The sequence below is a fragment of the Megachile rotundata genome, chromosome 8, assembly GCF_050947335.1.
Source record: "Megachile rotundata isolate GNS110a chromosome 8, iyMegRotu1, whole genome shotgun sequence".
Lineage (NCBI taxonomy): Eukaryota > Metazoa > Arthropoda > Insecta > Hymenoptera > Megachilidae > Megachile > Megachile rotundata.
Genome location: NC_134990.1, coordinates 12,673,297 through 12,692,411, shown reverse-complemented (window position 1 = coordinate 12,692,411; position 19,115 = coordinate 12,673,297). Strand labels below are relative to the sequence as shown.

Genomic DNA, 19,115 nt, shown 5'->3' with positions numbered 1-19,115 from the left:
TCGCGGACAGAATTTTCCCGGAATATCTCTGTCTGTCACTAAGTTTTCACCAGCGAAATTCACCGAATTTTCGCTAGATTTTCCGTGCCGTTCCCGTCCGGCATTTTCCGCCTAATGCCTCTATTTTTTTTTTCGTTCGCGCGAGTCGACGTTTGTTGATGAAAAGTTCGGCCGCGCGAAACTTTGTTCAGGAATTCCTGGAACGTCACGATCGGTAAATATTTTCGCTGTTTTAAAATATCTGAATGTTACGAATACGTTATTAAAATATGGCAAATTTGGGAATTTGGGAGGGGATGATAATTGGGAAAGTGGGAAATTTGGTAAATGTGGAATTTAGGGGTTGAGAGGGTTGGAGTTTGAGAATTTAGGAAGATGGAAATTTGGGAAATTGTGAAATTGGTAATTTGAGAATTTGGGGAGCTGGAAATTTGGGAAATGTGGAATTTAGGATTTGTGAGTTTGGGGATTCGAGGATTTGGGGAGATGGAAATTCGGTGAATGTGGAATTAGGGGTTGAGAGGGTTGGAATTTGAGAATTTGGGGAGATGGAAATTTGGGAAATGTGGAATTTAGGACTTGAGACTTTGGGGATTTGAGGATTTGGGAGATGGAAATTCAGTGAATGTGGAATTAGGGGTTGAGAGGGTTGGAATTTGAGAATTTGGGGAGATGGAAATTTGGGAAATGTAGAATCTACGGTTTGAGACTTTGGGGATTTGAGAATTAGGCGAACTTGAAATTTAGTGAATTTGGAATTAGGGGTTGAGAGGGTTGGAATTTGAGAACTTAGGGAGATGGAAATTTGGAAAATTGTGAAATTGCTAATTTGAGAATTTGGAGAGCTGGAAATTTGGGAAATGTAGAATTTGTGAGTTTAGGGATTTGAGGATTAGGGTAATTTGAAATTTGTTGAATATGGAATTTAGGGGTTGAGAATTTTGGAATTTGAGAATTTAGGAAGCTGGATGTTCAATCAGCCGAATTTCAGTCTCAAAACCCTAAAAATCTAAAAACTATAAAATCTATAATTTGAGACTTTACAAACAAATTAAAAAAATTTTTTAAATATAACAATTTGAACCACAATAAAATGACCACAAACTATATCGAACAGTTCATCGAAATACCACGAATCAGTGGTTTCGAGTGATATTCTCAGCCGGCGTTACCAGGGAAACTCAATTTCCAGCCAACCACCTAAGCACGAATGAATTGTTTAACTGAAATCCTATCAAGCACCGCTCGAGTTAACGATTCAAATCGTATTTGCATTATTAAGCGATCAATTTGACGCGACGAGGATCTCCACGCGATCCTTTTTTTCTCTCGTTTTCGCTGCCAATTCCATCGGCTGTTTATGAAGAACGGCGGTCGAAAAGGGAACGCGAGATGACAATAAACCATTTTGCCAGCTTTGAGCACTTATTTCCCACTATCTTGCGTGCTCGACACTCGTCATTAGATTCCTGTACTGCTCTCGCGTTACTTCCATTCGATTTCATCGGACTCATTTAATGATCGAGCAATTTCCACTAGAGATTCAATTATCGCGCCTGGAATTGTGCCTTTCTTTGAGGAACCTCTTTGAGATCGTGGTACGTGAACAATTCTTAGCGATTGTTCAGAAAATTTTTGTAAAAATGATGCTGTATTGTATGTCTGAAAAATTTGCAAGCTCATCAAATTTCTGGGTCACTAGATTCCTGGATTCTCAAATTTATATTTCCCCATTTTCTTAAATTCTCTTTCTTGGTCCTCAAATTCGTAATTGGAGAAATTAATAGATTCTCATATTAAAATTTACCTAGATCTCAAAATCCCCAAATTTCACCCAATTCCCTAGATTCAAAAATTCCTAGGTTCCCAAATTCATGGATGACCGAATTCCCTAGATTCCTATATCAATATTTACCTAAATCCAAAAGTCCCTAAATTACTAGTAATCCCAAAATCCCTAGATTCCAAACATCCCAAGTTCCCAAAATCTCTAGATTCCCATATTCCTAAATCTCAAAATCCCTAAATTCCAAAAATCCGTAGATTCCACAATTCCCAAACCCAAAAATCCCTAGATTTCTAAGTCCCAAACATTCAAATCCCTAGATCCCAAGATCCCTAGTACCAGAAATCCCTAGATCCCAAAATCCCTAGTACCGAAAATTCCCAAACCCACAAATCTCTAGATTCCCAAATCTCTAGATCTTAGGACCCCTAATACCAGAAATCCCTAGATCCCAAAATCCCCAGTACCAAAAATTCCCAAACCCTCAAATCTCTAGATTCCCAAATCCCTAGATCTTAGAACCCCTAATACCAGAAATCTCTAGATCCCAGAATCCCTAGTACCAAAAATTCCTAGATTCCAGATCCCTAATACCAAAAATTCCTAGTACCAAAAATCCTTAAATCTCTAAACCCCAGATCCAAAAATCCCTAAATATCCAAGACCCCAGATTCGAAAGTCCCTTAAATTCTGTCACTGAAAAATCCCTAGATCGTGATATTTATACTCAATCTTGAAAATCTTAAAGCTTCGTTAAATTCAAAGAATCTTCATCGAAACGAAGAAGTTTGAGCTTTCGAAGTCGATGAAAATTTCAGAGGACATGATCGAATTCGCTTGTCACCTGGAACTCCAGTTTCCGCGAAAATCTTGATTAACCTCCTCTGTCTTCGTCTCGGCAAAGTTCCGAAGTGCCGTGACAGATGATGGTAACATCAATTTTCATCCCCGAACGACGCGTGTCTTGTTGAGGCGAACGGTCGTGGAGTATCGCGTTTAACTATGCCGAGGGGAACACTCGAAGGTAACTTGTAATCCACGTTCAGAGATCGGGGAGGATTTTGTTGATTAAAAATCTTGCAGACACGTAGTAGAGTTAATCTATTATTTTATGGGTATTTATTCTTGAAGTTATTTGATGTAGTTGAAATATCGCTAGGAAAATATTTTGGAGCCTTCTGTTTTGTAAAAGTTTATGCAACAGGTTATGTTAATTATTAAACAGTTGGTGTTCGGTTATATTAATTATTAAAGAGTGATAATGAATGATATTGATTATCCGATGATGTATGATATTAATTATTAAACAGGTTACTGAACAAAAATTTAACACTGTAAATTTGTAATTTACTGAGGTGGTGCAAAATGGGATCACAAAAGAGTCATTTTGAAAATTAGTCAAATTTGAAAAAACGAGTGCAATGTATATTTTTATGATTTATAAATAAAACTGACTAACGTAACATGGGTTTGTTTCAGGATTTCAGCCCCGTTTCAAATAGTAGCGCTGATACTAGTCCTTGCTGCCACGATCTCAGCTTTAATTGGACACTGTTGTTCGGATCATAGAACCCTGGTCGCTTGTGGATTATTCCTTCTCGGTGGTGAGTGTTTAGTTTCAATTTTAGTTCAACTCCTTTTAATTATGTACCTTTTTGGCTTCATTAAAAATAGTCAATTTAACTGTCTTGTGAAATGGTGCAATTCAAAAATTAATAAAAATGGAGCAATTTTTTTATTAATAAAAATGCAGCAATTCTTATGTTAATAAAAATGCAGCAATTTTTATACTAATAAAAATGCAGCAATTTTTATGTCAATAAAAATGGAGCAATTTTTTTATTAATAAAAGTGCAGTAATTTTTATGTTAAAAAAGTGCAGCAATTTTTATACTAATAAAAATGCAGCAATTCTTATGTTGAAAAAAATGGAGCAATTCTTATATTAATAAAAGTGCAGTAATCTTTATGTTAATAAAAATGCAGCAATTTTTATACTAATAAAAATGCAGCAATTTTTATGTTAATAAAAATGGTGCAATTTTTTTATTAATAAAAATGCAGCAATTTTTATGTTAATAAAAATGGAGCAATTTTTTTATTAATAAAAGTGCAGTAATTTTTATACTAATAAAAATGCAGCAATTCTTATGTCAATAAAAATGGAGCAATTTTTTTATTAATAAAAGTGTAGTAATTTTTATGTTAATAAAAATGCAGCAATTTTTATACTAATAGAAATGCAGCAATTCTTATGTCAATAAAAATTGAGCGATTCTTATATTAATAAGAATAAAGCAATTTTTATATTAATAAAAATGGTGCAATTCAATCACACTCATAAAAATGAAGCAATTCATACATTAAAACCACAGTATTCCTATTACAATAAAACTTGCCATATATCAAGAGGTGTTTCATATTTTGGTTACACAAAAATTGAACAATTTTTAAATCATGTCAAAAACCTGGTTTCAATAAGCACATTTTTCATATTAAATCACCCATGAGTCAATTTATTCAAGAAGAAAGTACAGACTCTCGTTATATTGCCGTCTACATAAAAATTTATTAATTTCCCAGTAAACGATTGAGTTTGCACCTATGGTTCCCTTGAAACTTTTTAACCGTTACAAAGGAGTACATGACAGAATAACTAAAGAAGTTTGGCTTTGAAAACCAAGCTCAAGGTCAACATCACTTACGCGCCAAATTTAAATTCTACAAACCTCCTTTGAAGTAAATTTAACTACCTACCTTTCAAACCTACTTTAACCTAAAAATAATAAACTTTCAAGAGTACCTCATCAAAAAATATAAAGTAAACAATTAAAAAAAATAAATCTCCACAATAAACCCAGCAATAAAATTGTACTCAACCCAATCAATTCAGCAGAAAAAGTAAAGTGTTTCACGTACGAACGCAGATTGTGATCAGTTCCCTGAAAAAAGGCGAGTAGTAGATTTCGCGCTTAAAACGCGATATAGCCGTGAGCTTTATAAAGAGAAATCTCGAGCCGCGCCGGCCATAAACTCTGATAAAAAGTGCGACGTGGCGCGAATGTAGTCTCTAATCAGCGACGATCCGGTAAAAAATCACTGGCGAGAGGACACGGAGCTTGCAGCAAACGTCGGTGATTAACACGGTGGATCGGTTGGTCCGCGTGTCGCTTTGCGACAGGGGCGATAAAGAAGCGGAAAAAGGGAGAGGATTTTTGAAAGGTTGCCTGAACGTTTTGACACTCCGGTCACGTATCGGGCACTGCCTTTCTGCACGGCCCTGGGACCGACTGTGTATCAACCAACACCTCCACGGTTGAAAAGCTAACAATGTGATCCTTCGTCTTTGCCTCCGCGCGGAGCGTTAACAGTTCATAGATCATCGTGAGATCACGTAGGTTCTTTCTGCCCTCGAGGATGATGCGTTGTATTCTCTTGGGTAGCTGGTAATATTCGAGCTTGCCTCGTCAGAATGTGTTGCTTGATTGAATAAAACACTTTTCTTCGTGGGTTTCGAGCTTGCAGGTGGATTACTTGGTTATTTTGCTGCTTGGATTGGGTGGATGTGATTGAAGGATGAGCTTTGAAGTTTGTAAATAGTTACTATGTTTGGAGATGTTTAGGTGTGAAATTTTTGTAGCATCAAGGTTTGGGAGATAATAGATCTCCAGATACATAGGTCGCTAAATGCTCACGAGCTTCACATGAGTAGGTTTGCAAATATCTAGGTGTTCAGATACCTAGACTCCAGATACATAGATCTCTAAATGAGCTTCACATGTGTAGGTTTGCAAACATCTAGCTGTTCAAATACCTAAACCTACAAATGGCTAGGTCAGGTACATAGTTCTCCAAATCTTGGGTCTTCAAATACATAGGTTTGCTAGTAGCTAGGTCTCTAAATATCTAGGCCTTCAAACATCTAACTGTCCACATGCATAGATCTCCAAATCTGGAAGTGTTCTAATGCCTAGGCTTCCAAGTAGCTACAGACCTATGTACATAGGTCTCCAGCTACCTATGTAGGTCTCTAACTACCTAACTCTCCGAATGTCTAGATCTTCAAATTCTTAGGTCTTCAAATGTCTAGATCTTCAAATTCCTATATTTCCAAATGCTCAGATCTCCAAATGTGGAAGTTTGCAAACACCTAAGAGTCCAAATACCTGGACCAAATGCCTAGGTCTCCAGCTACCTATGTACGTCTCTAACTACCTAACTCTCCAAATGCCCAGATCTCCAAATTCATAGCTCTTCAAAAACCTAGATCCCCAAATCTTCACATCTTGAAATATCTAAGCGTCCAAGCACCTATCTCTCAAAGCTTCTACAGTTCCTAATCTCTAGATATCTAAATCCCTTGATCCCCAAATCCCCACACCCCCAAATCTCTCCACAACCAAATCCCTAAATCCACAAATTCCAAACTTCTCAAATTCCCAAATCCCTAACCTAAAAATATAAAAATTAACTACTGAAATTCCCAAACCAGCAACAACTTCCCACATTTATCAAGCCCTAAAAATCTTTAGAAAATCCTCTAAAAATTCTTCTGAACTTCACTTTATGAGTTCGCTCTATTTTCCTTAGATTAAAAGTAGATTTGTTCCTTATAGTATTGATACCCATAGAAATTTAATCAAAGGCAGTGATTGAATAGTAAAGAAAAAATTGATTAGTGATTGATATCAATAAATTGACAGAGTATATTAATTAGTCTTGTTATAAATCATTTAGGTCTGACGCATACTATCGACCCGCTTGTGGTCCGCCCTGAGTTTGAGCAAATACTAATCTGGTTAGTTCGCGCTGCATTCGTGTTGTATCGAAGCGTTATTCATAGTTGAACACGTACAGTATGTACGATAAAGTGTTTAACATGTTAGTACTCTATCGGGTTGCATCAATCGTAGCATTGATCGATGAATTATTAAAACGCTGTTATATTTCTGAATTACCGAATTCTCAAATAACCAAATCTTCAAATCACCAAATTACCAAATCTTAAAATCTCCAAATAACCAAATCCTGAAATCCCCAAATTAACAAATGTTGAAATCTCCAAGTGACCAAGTCCTGAAATCCCTAAATTACCAAATCTCAAAGTTCCCAAATAACCAAACCTTGAAATCCTTAAATGTCTAAACCTTCAAATCCCCAAATGTCCAAACCTTGAAATCCCCAAATGACCAAATTCTGAAATCCCTAAATTACCAAATCTCAAAGTCCCCAAATAACCAAACCTTGAAATCCTTAAATGTCTAAACCTTCAAATCCCCAAATGTCCAAATCCTGAAATCCCCAAATTACAAAATCTTAAAATCTCCAAATTATCAAATCTTAAAATCTCCAAATGACCAAGACCTGAAATCCCCAAATTACCAAATCCTGAAATTCCTAAATTACCAATTCTCAAAGTCCCCAAATAAACAAACCTTAAATCCTTAAATGTCCAAACCTTGAAATCCCCAAATGTCCAAACCTTAAAATCCCCAAATGTCCAAACCTTGAAATTCCCAAATGAAAAACCGTGAAATCCCCAGATAACCAAACCTTAAAATCCCCAAATTACCAAACCTTGAAATCCCCAAATTTCCAAACCTTGAAATCTCCAAATTACCAAACCTTAAAATCCCCAATTAACCAAACCTTGTAACCCCTAAATTACCAAAACCTAAAATCCCCAAATCACCAAATCCTAAAATCCACAAATGTTCAAATATTTATTTCTTTCCCCAACTCCCAAAATAAACTTTCCCTCATATTTTCTTTCAAAGCCAAAGATATCAACGCTACAAAAGCACAGAAACGACTAAGACAAAGTGGTTTCCAAGCATCACGAACGCGTATCGGATCAGAAATCCGCCATGGATCATTTCACAAGAGAAAATATAGAGCATACTTCGTTTTGTGGTAACAGAACGTAACGAAGTTGCGGATGGTCGTACACAGAAGCATCTCTGAGAAAATAGAGTCCGGAAATCCGGTTTCTGTCGACGAAACGAATTTTCGCTTTGACCAACAGTTGTTTCGAAACAACTGTCTTTACCCGAACAATGGAATAAACCCGTAAACGTCACGAAATCACCAATTTATTCGTCGCGAATCGCGTTAACAAATTGGAGACGTAAAATTAATAGGAGGATAAATAACAATTAATAATTATTGCTATGTAAATTAATTTATGGAAATCTGTTTCGATTAATAAAATAGAAGAGAAACAAAGAGACAAATGTGCTTTTATTTTTTTAATTTTTTAACCTGGATATTTCAGAATTATTCTTGTAGCAAATGGATCGTATTAATTAAATTTTTTGTGCTATTTTTGTTTGGGAGATAAAACAGATCTAGATTAATAAATATAAATAAAAATGACTGATTTAAATTTCAGATCTCTCTTTTGTTACACTTCACATTTTGTGTTATACACAATTTTTATTTCCTTTTTACCAATATTTGCATTTTTATGAATTTCTGAGGTGTTACAATTTATCTGATATATGTTTTATCGACATTTGCCTTCGCTATAATTTTACTTCATATATAAAAGAACAGTAATCGACAAGAAATTGTCTTTCAGTTCATAAAGAATTGTCTAGCAATTTTCTTTCTTCAATCTGTGTTCTACCGCAATTTCATCAAATTCAGCTTTTGTATACTTGATGTATCTTGCTTTATCTTTTCCGATCATTCTTTATCCGGCATTCTATTTAATCCCAGCTTTCCTCGTAATAGTTCAATTTATTCTCGTGTTCTCACAATTTAATTTCTGCAACGGATGAAAATTTATCGATTATCTGATCGGAGATGGTCAGAGAAGGTAGCGTCAAGTGATTTTTCAACTCTCGCGCGGAACGAGAGTGGAGGGGTGACAGAAACAAAATGGATCGAAAGAATTTGCTGGAAAACGCTTTGTGAGTGCGAGAAAGGCTGATCCAAGGGTGGCTCGATTAAAAATCGCCCGGATGAGATCGTCGTTCGACCGGAAGGATAAAACTCGACGTCTACTGCCTCCGATTTCCGGTCAAATAATTCTACGATCATCTAGCTTCTGTAATTAGCCAGTAGTTTATTCCACTTTCTTTTTTGGGGGGACTCTAAATTACCAAATTTGTCTTAATTACTAAAGGTTCGTTTTGAAATTTGTCTCTTGTTCTTCATTTGAAAAGGAAAAAATGTATAAGCAAGTTTGTCATTATTTTTAGTAGAGAATTGGGATGAATAAATTTATAATAATATTGTTGTGTATGTTATTAAGGTATAATAGCACATATGTGACAATATATGTATGGAAAATAAATATGAATATATGTATAGGTGTACACATGTGTGTATTTACAAATGCATACATATATGTATGCACATGTGTATCTAAACATACATGAAACAAGCTATAAATAATTAAATATAGTGATATTTATGTATAGTGAACGTAAAAAATATTCTTATGTGACTAAAAACATAAATATACAAAACCACAAGCTATAAATAATTTAAAATCATGATAATATCAAAAATATTCCTATGCGACTAAAACAGTAAATATACAAAATCACAAAACTATAAGTAATTAAAAATTATAACAATGTCAAAAATATTCCTATGCGACTAAAAACATAAATATAAAAAATCACAAAACTATAAATAATTAAAACTCACAATGTTGTAAAAAATAATCCTATGCGACTAAAACAGTAAATATACAAAACCACAAAACTATAAATAATTAAAAATCACAATGTTGTAAAAAATAATCCTATGCGACTAAAACAGTAAATATACAAAATCACAAAACTATAAATAATTAAAAATCATAACAATGTCACAAATATTCCTATGCAACTAAAAACATAAATATACAAAACCACAAAACTATAAATAATTAAAACTCATAATAACGTAAAAAATATTCCGAAGTCACTAAAATTGTAAATCTAAAGAATAATGTATAAATAACGTACGAATAATGGAGCCTCCATTAAAGTAACGAACGCTTGCATTAATTTTGAATCAGCCAGTAGTTTAATTGAACGCAGCGATTAATCACAGCAGGTAAAATTGAGAACATTGCGCCGTCGACAGCGGAATGTACGTCAGAAATTGAACGATTCCGAATCGTCGTTATGAGTTTTGTCGCACACGTATCGGTAGCAAAACATTTTCCGTTGTTGGCAAACGATACGCATACACACGGCCGCGATGATGAAATCATGTAGAACGTTGCACTGGATCCATTCCCTCCATTTTCTCGGCTTCGTTCTCTTATTTTCCACCGGCGAACTGATAGGATTTCGCGAAAACCCGGCACGTTTCACCGTCGAGGATTCAAATATATAAGCAGCCGAATATGTTCGGTAAATTTTATATTTGTCCGAAAAATATATACGTTCGCGCACATGTAGATCGCGAATTTCGTTGAAAGCACTCGTTACTTTCGATGGTGATGCATGGGATACGGGGGAGCTTTGTGTACGGTCAAAAATATTGGAAGCATGGGGAATATGGAGAAATGGAGATTTGCAAATGCAGTCGGGATATGTGATGGCATTTTTTAATTTTCATCATTTTTATTTGGAAGATTGTCAATTCTTTTGTATTTGGATTTCTATATTTGGGGATTTGACGATTTGAACAAATATAACTTTATTTTTTATTTTACACTACTTTGTTATAAAATATTTTTTGCTTTATATAAATTTTTTATTTCATTTTATATGTCCATTAACAGTAATATTTTATACGTTATTATATATCTTCTTATACCAGAAATTTTTTACAGATAGCAACTGTAACAATTTTTAATTGTAAACTTTGATGAGTTTCACTAAAATTATTTTTCCTTCATTAATTCATTAGTTTACTACATAACCATTATTGCTTGACAATATTTTATACATCAGACAACACTGTAAATACAGCTAAAAATATTCATTTAAAGTTCTTATCTTAAATTGAATGGCAACTATGAATCACCTCTAAAGACAATTAATTTTTAACAAAAGTAAAAATTGTGTAAAGTCCTACATTTTTAGTATTGTTCATTCAAAGTCATTCTACAGACTCTAATATTAAAATTTTCTAAAAATCATCTGAAGTAAAAGTGATAGAATTGTTCAAGTCCGATTTTCATTTACCGCGTTCTTGCCGAAGTATCCGTTAATCACGAACGTGGTAAAAGCACCGGAAGCCGGAAGTTCCTCGTCGAATGCTCGTAATTACGTGTCGGGTAACAGCGGCCAGTTGGGTGGTAAAAGAAAACGATGGACAAGGTAGATAGCGATGGGAAGGAAGTAGAAAGTAGTGCAGTTAAAAGTCGAAGGCGCGGTCTGATTTATATCGAGCTTTACTACTGCAGCGCCCGGTTTTCGAGAGAGCGCGATCCTCTCGTCAGCTACTGGAATCTGGATCAGGAATTTCTTTGGAATCCTCGCGGATTCTCCGCTTGATCGATAGCCCTTATTCCACGCGGAAAATTCTGATTCATATCTCTTAAAGAATCCTACGTTTCATTCGATTTCGCTGTGCGCCGAGTTTATTATCAAATTCATGAAATCTCAACACGCTTTCGAACTCTACTCTCCAGGCTCCTTAGCGTCAAAATTCTTATAGTTCACATATTTTAAATTACCAAAATTGCGGGTTCTTTTGTTCCAAAATAAAGTTGCTATGTAGTAGATTTTCTAAGCTGCATAAATTTTGAAGTATTTTTTTTGAGACACCTATATTGACCTACATACGTCTTGAATCATAAAAATTGAAAAATTACATGTTACAATATTTCAAACTTGCAATGTTAAAATATTACAATGTCCCAAAGAACATATACAAAATTTAAAAAATTCAAATTTTAATATTTTAAACTTGTCAACTCCCAAAATTGCACAAACTCATAAAACATATACAGAATTGTTTAAAATTTAAAAACACCACTCCTCCATGCTAATATCATACAAAAATAAAATTTTCCTAACCTAATAAGAGTCTCAGAACTTAAAAAAACCCTAACACAATGTCCACTATCTCAGCAGTATCAAAAGCGTCAGAAGTTCTAAAAAATGTGTTGAAGGGTGAAACATTGAAAACAGTGAGGTAACGCAATAATTGAGAATAGATTTTGTCTACCGAGAGGAAGAATAGGTAAACTGACGTTCTCCCGGTATTTCCGCGGGTACCGAAGTAGACACGACGTTTTATTGGTGAAATCGATAGCGATACAATATCACGGAACTCCCTTGCGCTCTGTTGTACCGAAAAAGTTTTTCGCCGCGAACATCAAAAGCGAGAGCTGAAAGAGAGAGCGAGCGGGTGGAAAGCAATACGAGGTCGATTTTCTCGACCTCAATAATACGAAGCACGAAGCAATCGCTTTCAGCGAACACGAAAGTACCCTATGTGTGTAATATATCGCGAGGAGTGTCGCGGCCAAAGGCACGAGTACGTGGTAACGAATTTATTGAAACACTTCATACCGAAACACACATACGAACATAAATCGTCGGAATTTTTGAAAAATTCGGAGATTGATGGTGAGTTTGCTTTGCTGGATTGATTAATGATGGAAAGTATGTTATTTTTAATAACTAGGGTTTCAGTGCTGTGATCAGAGATATTGATAATGCTGATAATTTTTGTCTTATTTATATATTCTTTGAGAATTTTGAAATTTTGCAAGTTTTGGAATATTGAAATTTTTTAATTTTTTAAATCAGACTTAAATCAAATTCAAATAAAGCTTAAATCAAACTTGAATCAAATTTAAAACAAACTGGAATTAAACTTGAATCAAACTTGAATCAAATTTAAATCAAGCTGGAATCAAGCTTGAATCAAGCTCGAAACAAACTTGAATCAAACTTGAATTACACTTGAATCATACTTGAATCACACTTGAATCAAGCTTGAATCAAATTTAAATCAAACTTGAATCAAACTTAAATCAAGTTTGATTTAAATTTGATTCAAACTTGATTCAAGATTGAATACAATTTAAATCAAGCTAGAATCAAGCTTGAATCAAGCTTGAATCAAACTTGAATCAAACTTGAATCAAACTTGAATCAAGCTTGAATTAAACTTGAATAAAACTTGAATCAAGCTTGAATCAAACTTGAATCAAATTTAGATAAAGCTTGAATCAAACTTGAATCAAACTTAAATCAAGCTGGAATCAAGGTTGAATCAAGGTTGAATCAAACTTGAATCAAATTTAAATTAAGCTGGAATCAAACTTGAATCAAGCGCGAATAAAATTTAAATCAAGCTGGAATCAAGCTTGATTCAAGCTTCAATCAAACTTGAATCAAATTTAAATCAAGCTAGAATAAAGCTTCAATCAAGCTTCAATCAAACTTGAATCAAACTTGAATCGAACTTGAATCAAACTTGAATCTAACTTGAATCAAACTTGAATCAAACTTGAGTCAAACTTGAATCAATCTTAAATTAAACTTGAATCAAACTTGAATCAAACTTGAATGAGATTTAAATTTGAGTGAAACTTGAAATATAATATGAAACTTAAAACGCTATGAAATTTTTCTTTTGAATCAAACTGGAATAAGACTTAAATTTAACCGAAACTTGAAATATACATGAAACTTGAAATAGTTTAAATTTTTTCCACTATCTGTCTGATACAGACGTTAAAGAATAGACAAGCGTTGATTGACGCCTAAAAGTGAATCGGTTTCAGTTTGTTGAAAGGGTATCTGTTGGCTGATTGATATTCGACGAGAAACAGGGACGCAATGGTAAACTACAAAAGTTACACACCAATTCAAACTACTTGCCAACTACTTAATACGTTTCAGCTTTCCCGTTCGTCTCAAAGTTCTCAAGACTTTCCTTACCCTCGGAAAGCTTCAAAACGGTTGCATTTAAAGTGAAGACAAACGAAATTAAACGATCGCGAAGTTGGCAAAGCAGAAGGAATAGAATACGTTGCGAAACGTCGAACAACTTCTGTCCCTTTTTGTTCGTTTATCTTTGACGAATGCTTAACTTCGAAAGCAATAGCTCCTTTAGAAGTGAATGTTTCCTTAACTATTTACGAACATTTATTGCGAACTGTCTATAACAGCGGAAACGTTTCAGAGAAATATAAAGGGAAATAATTGCAAAAGGCTAATAATTGCAAAAGTTTTTAAAAATTACTTTTGCTTAAATTTTTTGACACGAAAAGAGCGATTCAGAAATTTCCCAAAATTATTAGAGAACAATTGACCGTGGAAAATTAAGTTTGAAAGCAATTACGAATTTAACGTTTCACCGCAATTTAGTATGCTTGATAATAGCGATTATTATATGGTAATTACGCACCTCGCCAGAAATTAAAAGCTCACGCTTCGTTAGAAGCATTCAAGATATTAATGAACTCCGAGAACAATAAGATCCGCAATTGTATTTTTTCGTAAACCCAAGAAATTAATGAACGTATTTTTATTAAAACTGAAAGTGCAGAAAATTTGTATGTTGCTAATTCCGGTAATATCAACAGGAAGTTAATCCTTTCGCTTTACTTGACTCGCAACAAAACTATCGTCGACTTAATTCCCGCAACCCCTTTGCAACCCCGCGATTCCTTCTCGTTGCCAGGAATTAACGGCGAATTATATCCAACCCCGATTCCACGCGCTACCACCTCAACCCCTGGTGTCTCTCGGCCGTGTACACCCGTGCGAATTCGTCAACCCCCCTTTCCTGGAACAGTAAATGCCTCGGCGAACAAACGAGGGAAATTATCTGCAACGACTGAAGTAATAACGTTTAACTGCGCCGCCGTTGCGAACAGGGAAAGAGGGCGGAAGGGTTGCACGTTGCAGAATTATAAATTGTTGGGGCATAGTTGTAATTGTTTCGTTTCTACCAGGGGGTGAGAAACGCTGGCCAGCGAGTGTCGTTGTCGCGAACAACAACCCCCGCGACCCCTTTTCTAGCCGCCATTTCACTTTAAAACGCCTGCAGGGGTGTCTGTCTGCTACGAGGGACTCCTCGTACGTGATAAGGGATATAAAGTCAGGGATTATGTTTAATTCAAAGATTATTTACTGGGGAGAATTAGGGTTCAGTACACTTTGTGATTCTTTGGGAAATTTTGTTTCTTCATAGCAATTTTTTTTATGAACTATGTAAAATTATGAACGCTCTTTTAATTATGAAGTTTTACGTAATAGAATTGTTTTAGAAATTTAAAAATAATCATATCGCTCGATCGAATTGAAATATGAAAAGTAGTTGATCATAGGGGTTGAAAATCGAGTCCATATTATATTACACATATATTTATGCATTGTTTCAGTGTCTTAGAATGTTCGTCACAATTTCTGAAGAACTATTTTCTAATATGATAAAATTCTTGCCTGTCAATTGCAAGCAACAGACACTTAATCTCAAAAACAAGTAGTATAAGCATGTATTAGTCAGGCATTCGCTCTATCAATACAAATTAAATTTCATGACATAAAAGTATCGCGAAAGGGTGCTTATGATACATCAATTTAAAGCTTGAAGTATCAGTGAAATGACTGCATAAGTGCTTCCTTAATATTCTTCATATAAAGTGGCTGATCAACTTAGTAGTCAAACATTCACTCTATCAATACAAATTAAATTTCATGACATAAAAGTATCGTGAAAGGATACTTATGATACATCAATTTAAAGCTTGAAGTATCAGTGAAATGACTGCATAAGTGCCCCGTTAGTATTCTTCATACAAAATGGCTGATCAATATACTAGTCAGACATTCACTCTATCAATACAAATTAAATTTCATGACATAAAAGTATCGCGAAAGGATACTTATGATACATCAATTTAAAGCTTGAAGTATCAGTGAAATGACTACATAAGTGCCCCGTTAGCATTCTTCATACAAAATGGCTGATCAACATACTAGTTAGGCATTCACGCTATCAATACAAATTAAATTTCATGACATAAAAGTATCGCAAAAGGGTGCTTATGATACATTAATTTAAAGCTTGAAGTATCCATGAAACAACTACATAAGTACTCCCTTAATATTCTTCATACAAAATGGCCGATCAGTACATGTCTGATTAGTACATGTCTGACCAATTGTATGCTTGTACTACTTACTCTTAATACTCTACAAGCCATCTTACATAAATAGCTTACAAACTACAATTTTTTTAAAGATACGAAATGTAATATTCATCGTTTTAAAGCTGTCTATAAGTATTTTGTAAATTGCAAAAGTATTAGAAACATAGAAGTTTCATGGACCGTTTGTTCTAATCACTCGGTTAAACGGGAACCGTCGACCCTTATAATTAAATAAATTCTCCGGGTACGGAAACCGATGGCATCGAGTATCCTAACGATAATCGGAAGCAGATTGTCAGTGAACGAAACGGAACAATCGGTTAAGTGGTTCGGCAGTGTCCGAGAACGGTCGTTCATGTTGGATGGTCCATGGTTGGTTGGAAATGCTTAGTCAGTCGACACGAGAAATTATAGGTTGGTAACGTGCAGGAAAAGCCATGAATTCTCCGAGAAAGCAAATACCATTTACTTGGTTAAACATTCAATTTTAGTGTTGACAAGCTTTTACGTACTGATTTTTCTCTTTCTCTTCGATTTTTCGTAAAAAATTCATTTGTCCGATAGTTTCGTCCAATTTGACGGTTATCGAGAATCCTTCGAACGGGGTAATTAATATTTTAGATGACACTTGTGATATGTAAATGAGGTAAAGGGTTAATGAGAGTGCTCCAGGCACAAAAGCTCATTATAATATTCAGCAGTACACTTTACTTCGCGTTTATTATGCTCGGGTTTCGTTGGATCCACTTCATATTAATTGAACTGCCTTTCAAGGTGTTCTTTTCTCTTCTATCGAATGCGAATAATAATTAAACAACTCGAGAAATCGCTCTTTCGGATAATGTTTCGGGGACAATCGTCACCTTCGATTGAAAATTTCAGATATTTTATTCAGCGTGTGTCATTTTTCATTGACTTCCTTGGTTTTTTTAGAATAAATTATTTGTTTAGATTTATCTCGAATGGATATCAGCGTTAGATAGTTTACTTCACATTAATTTTGAAACAACCTGTACATTTAAATAATTCAAATCAACATCCAAAGAAGCCAATAAAATAAACTGATACTCAAGCAAATAATTCACTAAAATAGTTCAAGTTGGTCTTCAAGTAAATTACTGACTTAAATACCTCATATTAATTTTGAAGCAACCTGTACATTTAAATAATTCAAATCAACATCCAACGAAGCCAATAAAATAAACTGATACTCAAGCAAATAATTCACTAAAATAGTTCAAGTTGGTCTTCAAGTAAATTACTGACTTAAATACCTCACATTAATTTTGAAGCAACCTGTAGATTTAAATAATTCAAATAAACATCCAAAGAAGCCAATAAAATAAACTGATACTCAAGCAAATAATTCACTAAAATAGTTCAAGTTGATCTTCAAGCAAATTACTTAATTAAATACCTCACATTAATTTTGAAACAACCTGTACATTTAAATAATTCAAACGAATTTCCAAACAAACTAATAAAGTAAACTAATCCTCAAGCAAACAAATTACTAAAATAGTTCAAGTTGATCTTCAAGCAATTTATTGACTTAAATACCTCACATCAATTTTGAAGCAACCTGTATATTTAAATAATTGAAATCAACATCCAAACAAGATATATACTAAAATATTTCTATATGCACACTGAAGTTTGAAGTGAAAATTTATTAAGGTAGTTCAGATTGATTTCTAAATGAGATAAGTTTCCGTTGAAGCCTAAGGCTGTTAACGGATGCATCGACGAGGAAGATGTTTCGTTTCCGTAGCGATTGAAGTTGAACCTGAAGGGATAATCTGTACGCAAGCCTTTATTGTGCTCGCCTGTACATCGCGCAGTGTACGTGTGAGTGGTCTAGAACTGTGTGGAAGACGAGGTTAATGTACCAAGAAGCGCATTACCGTCGGTGCTCAGCAAGAGGAAACAGTAAAGAACGAATACAGCAAAACCACTGGTTACTCTTCGTGTATACAGAACGATGAACGGAAGTTTCTTCGTTGAAACGACGGATCGATCTGTGCTTAACACCTGGTCCTTTTCTAACGCATTTGTCATAAAGACTGTACAGGTCGTTTCAAAAATCTCAGCCCACAAGTCAAAAATAAGGACTCTTCATACTGAACTTAAAAAAATTTTAACATCATTTAAAAATTGCAACTAGAAGTATTACTATACACAGTTATTCCATAATTTTATATCGCACTTCAGATTAATCCTCTCCCGTTTTGATTACCGAGTCGAGTGATTATCTTCACTTCACACGACTTCGCAACGAAAATACAGGAACAGTTCCAACAATTCCTGCATATTCTATGTAAATATCGTTTCACTCTCAACTGGGAGTACACTAACTAAACTTTCTATAGAGCTAGTAATAATAACGTATCGCTAATTTTGTCGTGCGGATCTCGTTCAATGTACTGACTGACAGAACTCGCTTTAAAATAAATATCCCTGACGGTTCTCGCGAAAATGAACGCGTCGAACGTCCCTCTTTTTCACCCTTCCGTTCGCAGAATTTTCAAGGGTTGAAACAGTCACCTTAACGAGACGCTTTCTCTTTCTGTCCCCAGTTTTAAATTCTCCGAGTTCTCTCCTCGTTTCGAGCCACGTTTCTCGTTACTTTTTCGTGCAACACGATTTAACGACTACCAGTGTCGGTATTCTTTTTGCATATCGCGTGGAAACTGTGCGCTATTTTGTGAGTTATGGGATGTTGAATCGTTTGGAAGAAGATGTACGTGCATCGTAGTGTCTGTAGTAAGTGACGATTAAAGTCATTAAATTTTCAATGAGAATAAGTAGATTGTGTCTAAGAAATAAATTTCACTTCACACGACCAGACTTGTTACTTAATATTAAAAATTTCAAACGAGGAACTTGATAGTTGAAACTTGATATCAGAAACCTGAAACCTGAAACTTGATACTGGAAACCTGACACCTGATACCTAAAACGTGAAACCTGACACCTGAAACTTGATACCTGAAACCTGAAACCTGATACTGGAAACCTGCCACCTGAAACCTGATATCCGAAACCTGAAACCTGAGACCTGAAACCCGAAACCTGATACGTATTTTTATCTTGCCACATGCTTAATAACTCGAGACTATCTCTTCGAAGAACTTTTTCGTTTCACAACTGCTCGTGGAATACTGAAATTGTTAATAGATCGATCGAGATTGAACGAAATAAGGAGCTAATGAACCTTGCGTACAAACAGCGTTCGCAAGATCGATAAACACGCGGCTGTAA

At 34.8% G+C, this 19,115-nt stretch overlaps 1 protein-coding gene across 3 annotated transcripts in view; it reads left to right on the top strand.

Moving 5' to 3' along the window:
• The window catches only part of LOC100877700 (uncharacterized), a 216,876-nt gene that overhangs the window by 165,286 nt on the left and 32,475 nt on the right, over window positions 1–19,115 (top strand). For all 3 annotated transcript variants that reach the window (XM_076534252.1, XM_076534251.1, XM_076534250.1), the window contains exon 4: window positions 3,266–3,390. In XM_076534252.1, coding sequence (XP_076390367.1) covers window positions 3,266–3,390 — 125 coding nt within the window. The remainder of the gene's footprint in view (window positions 1–3,265; window positions 3,391–19,115) is intronic.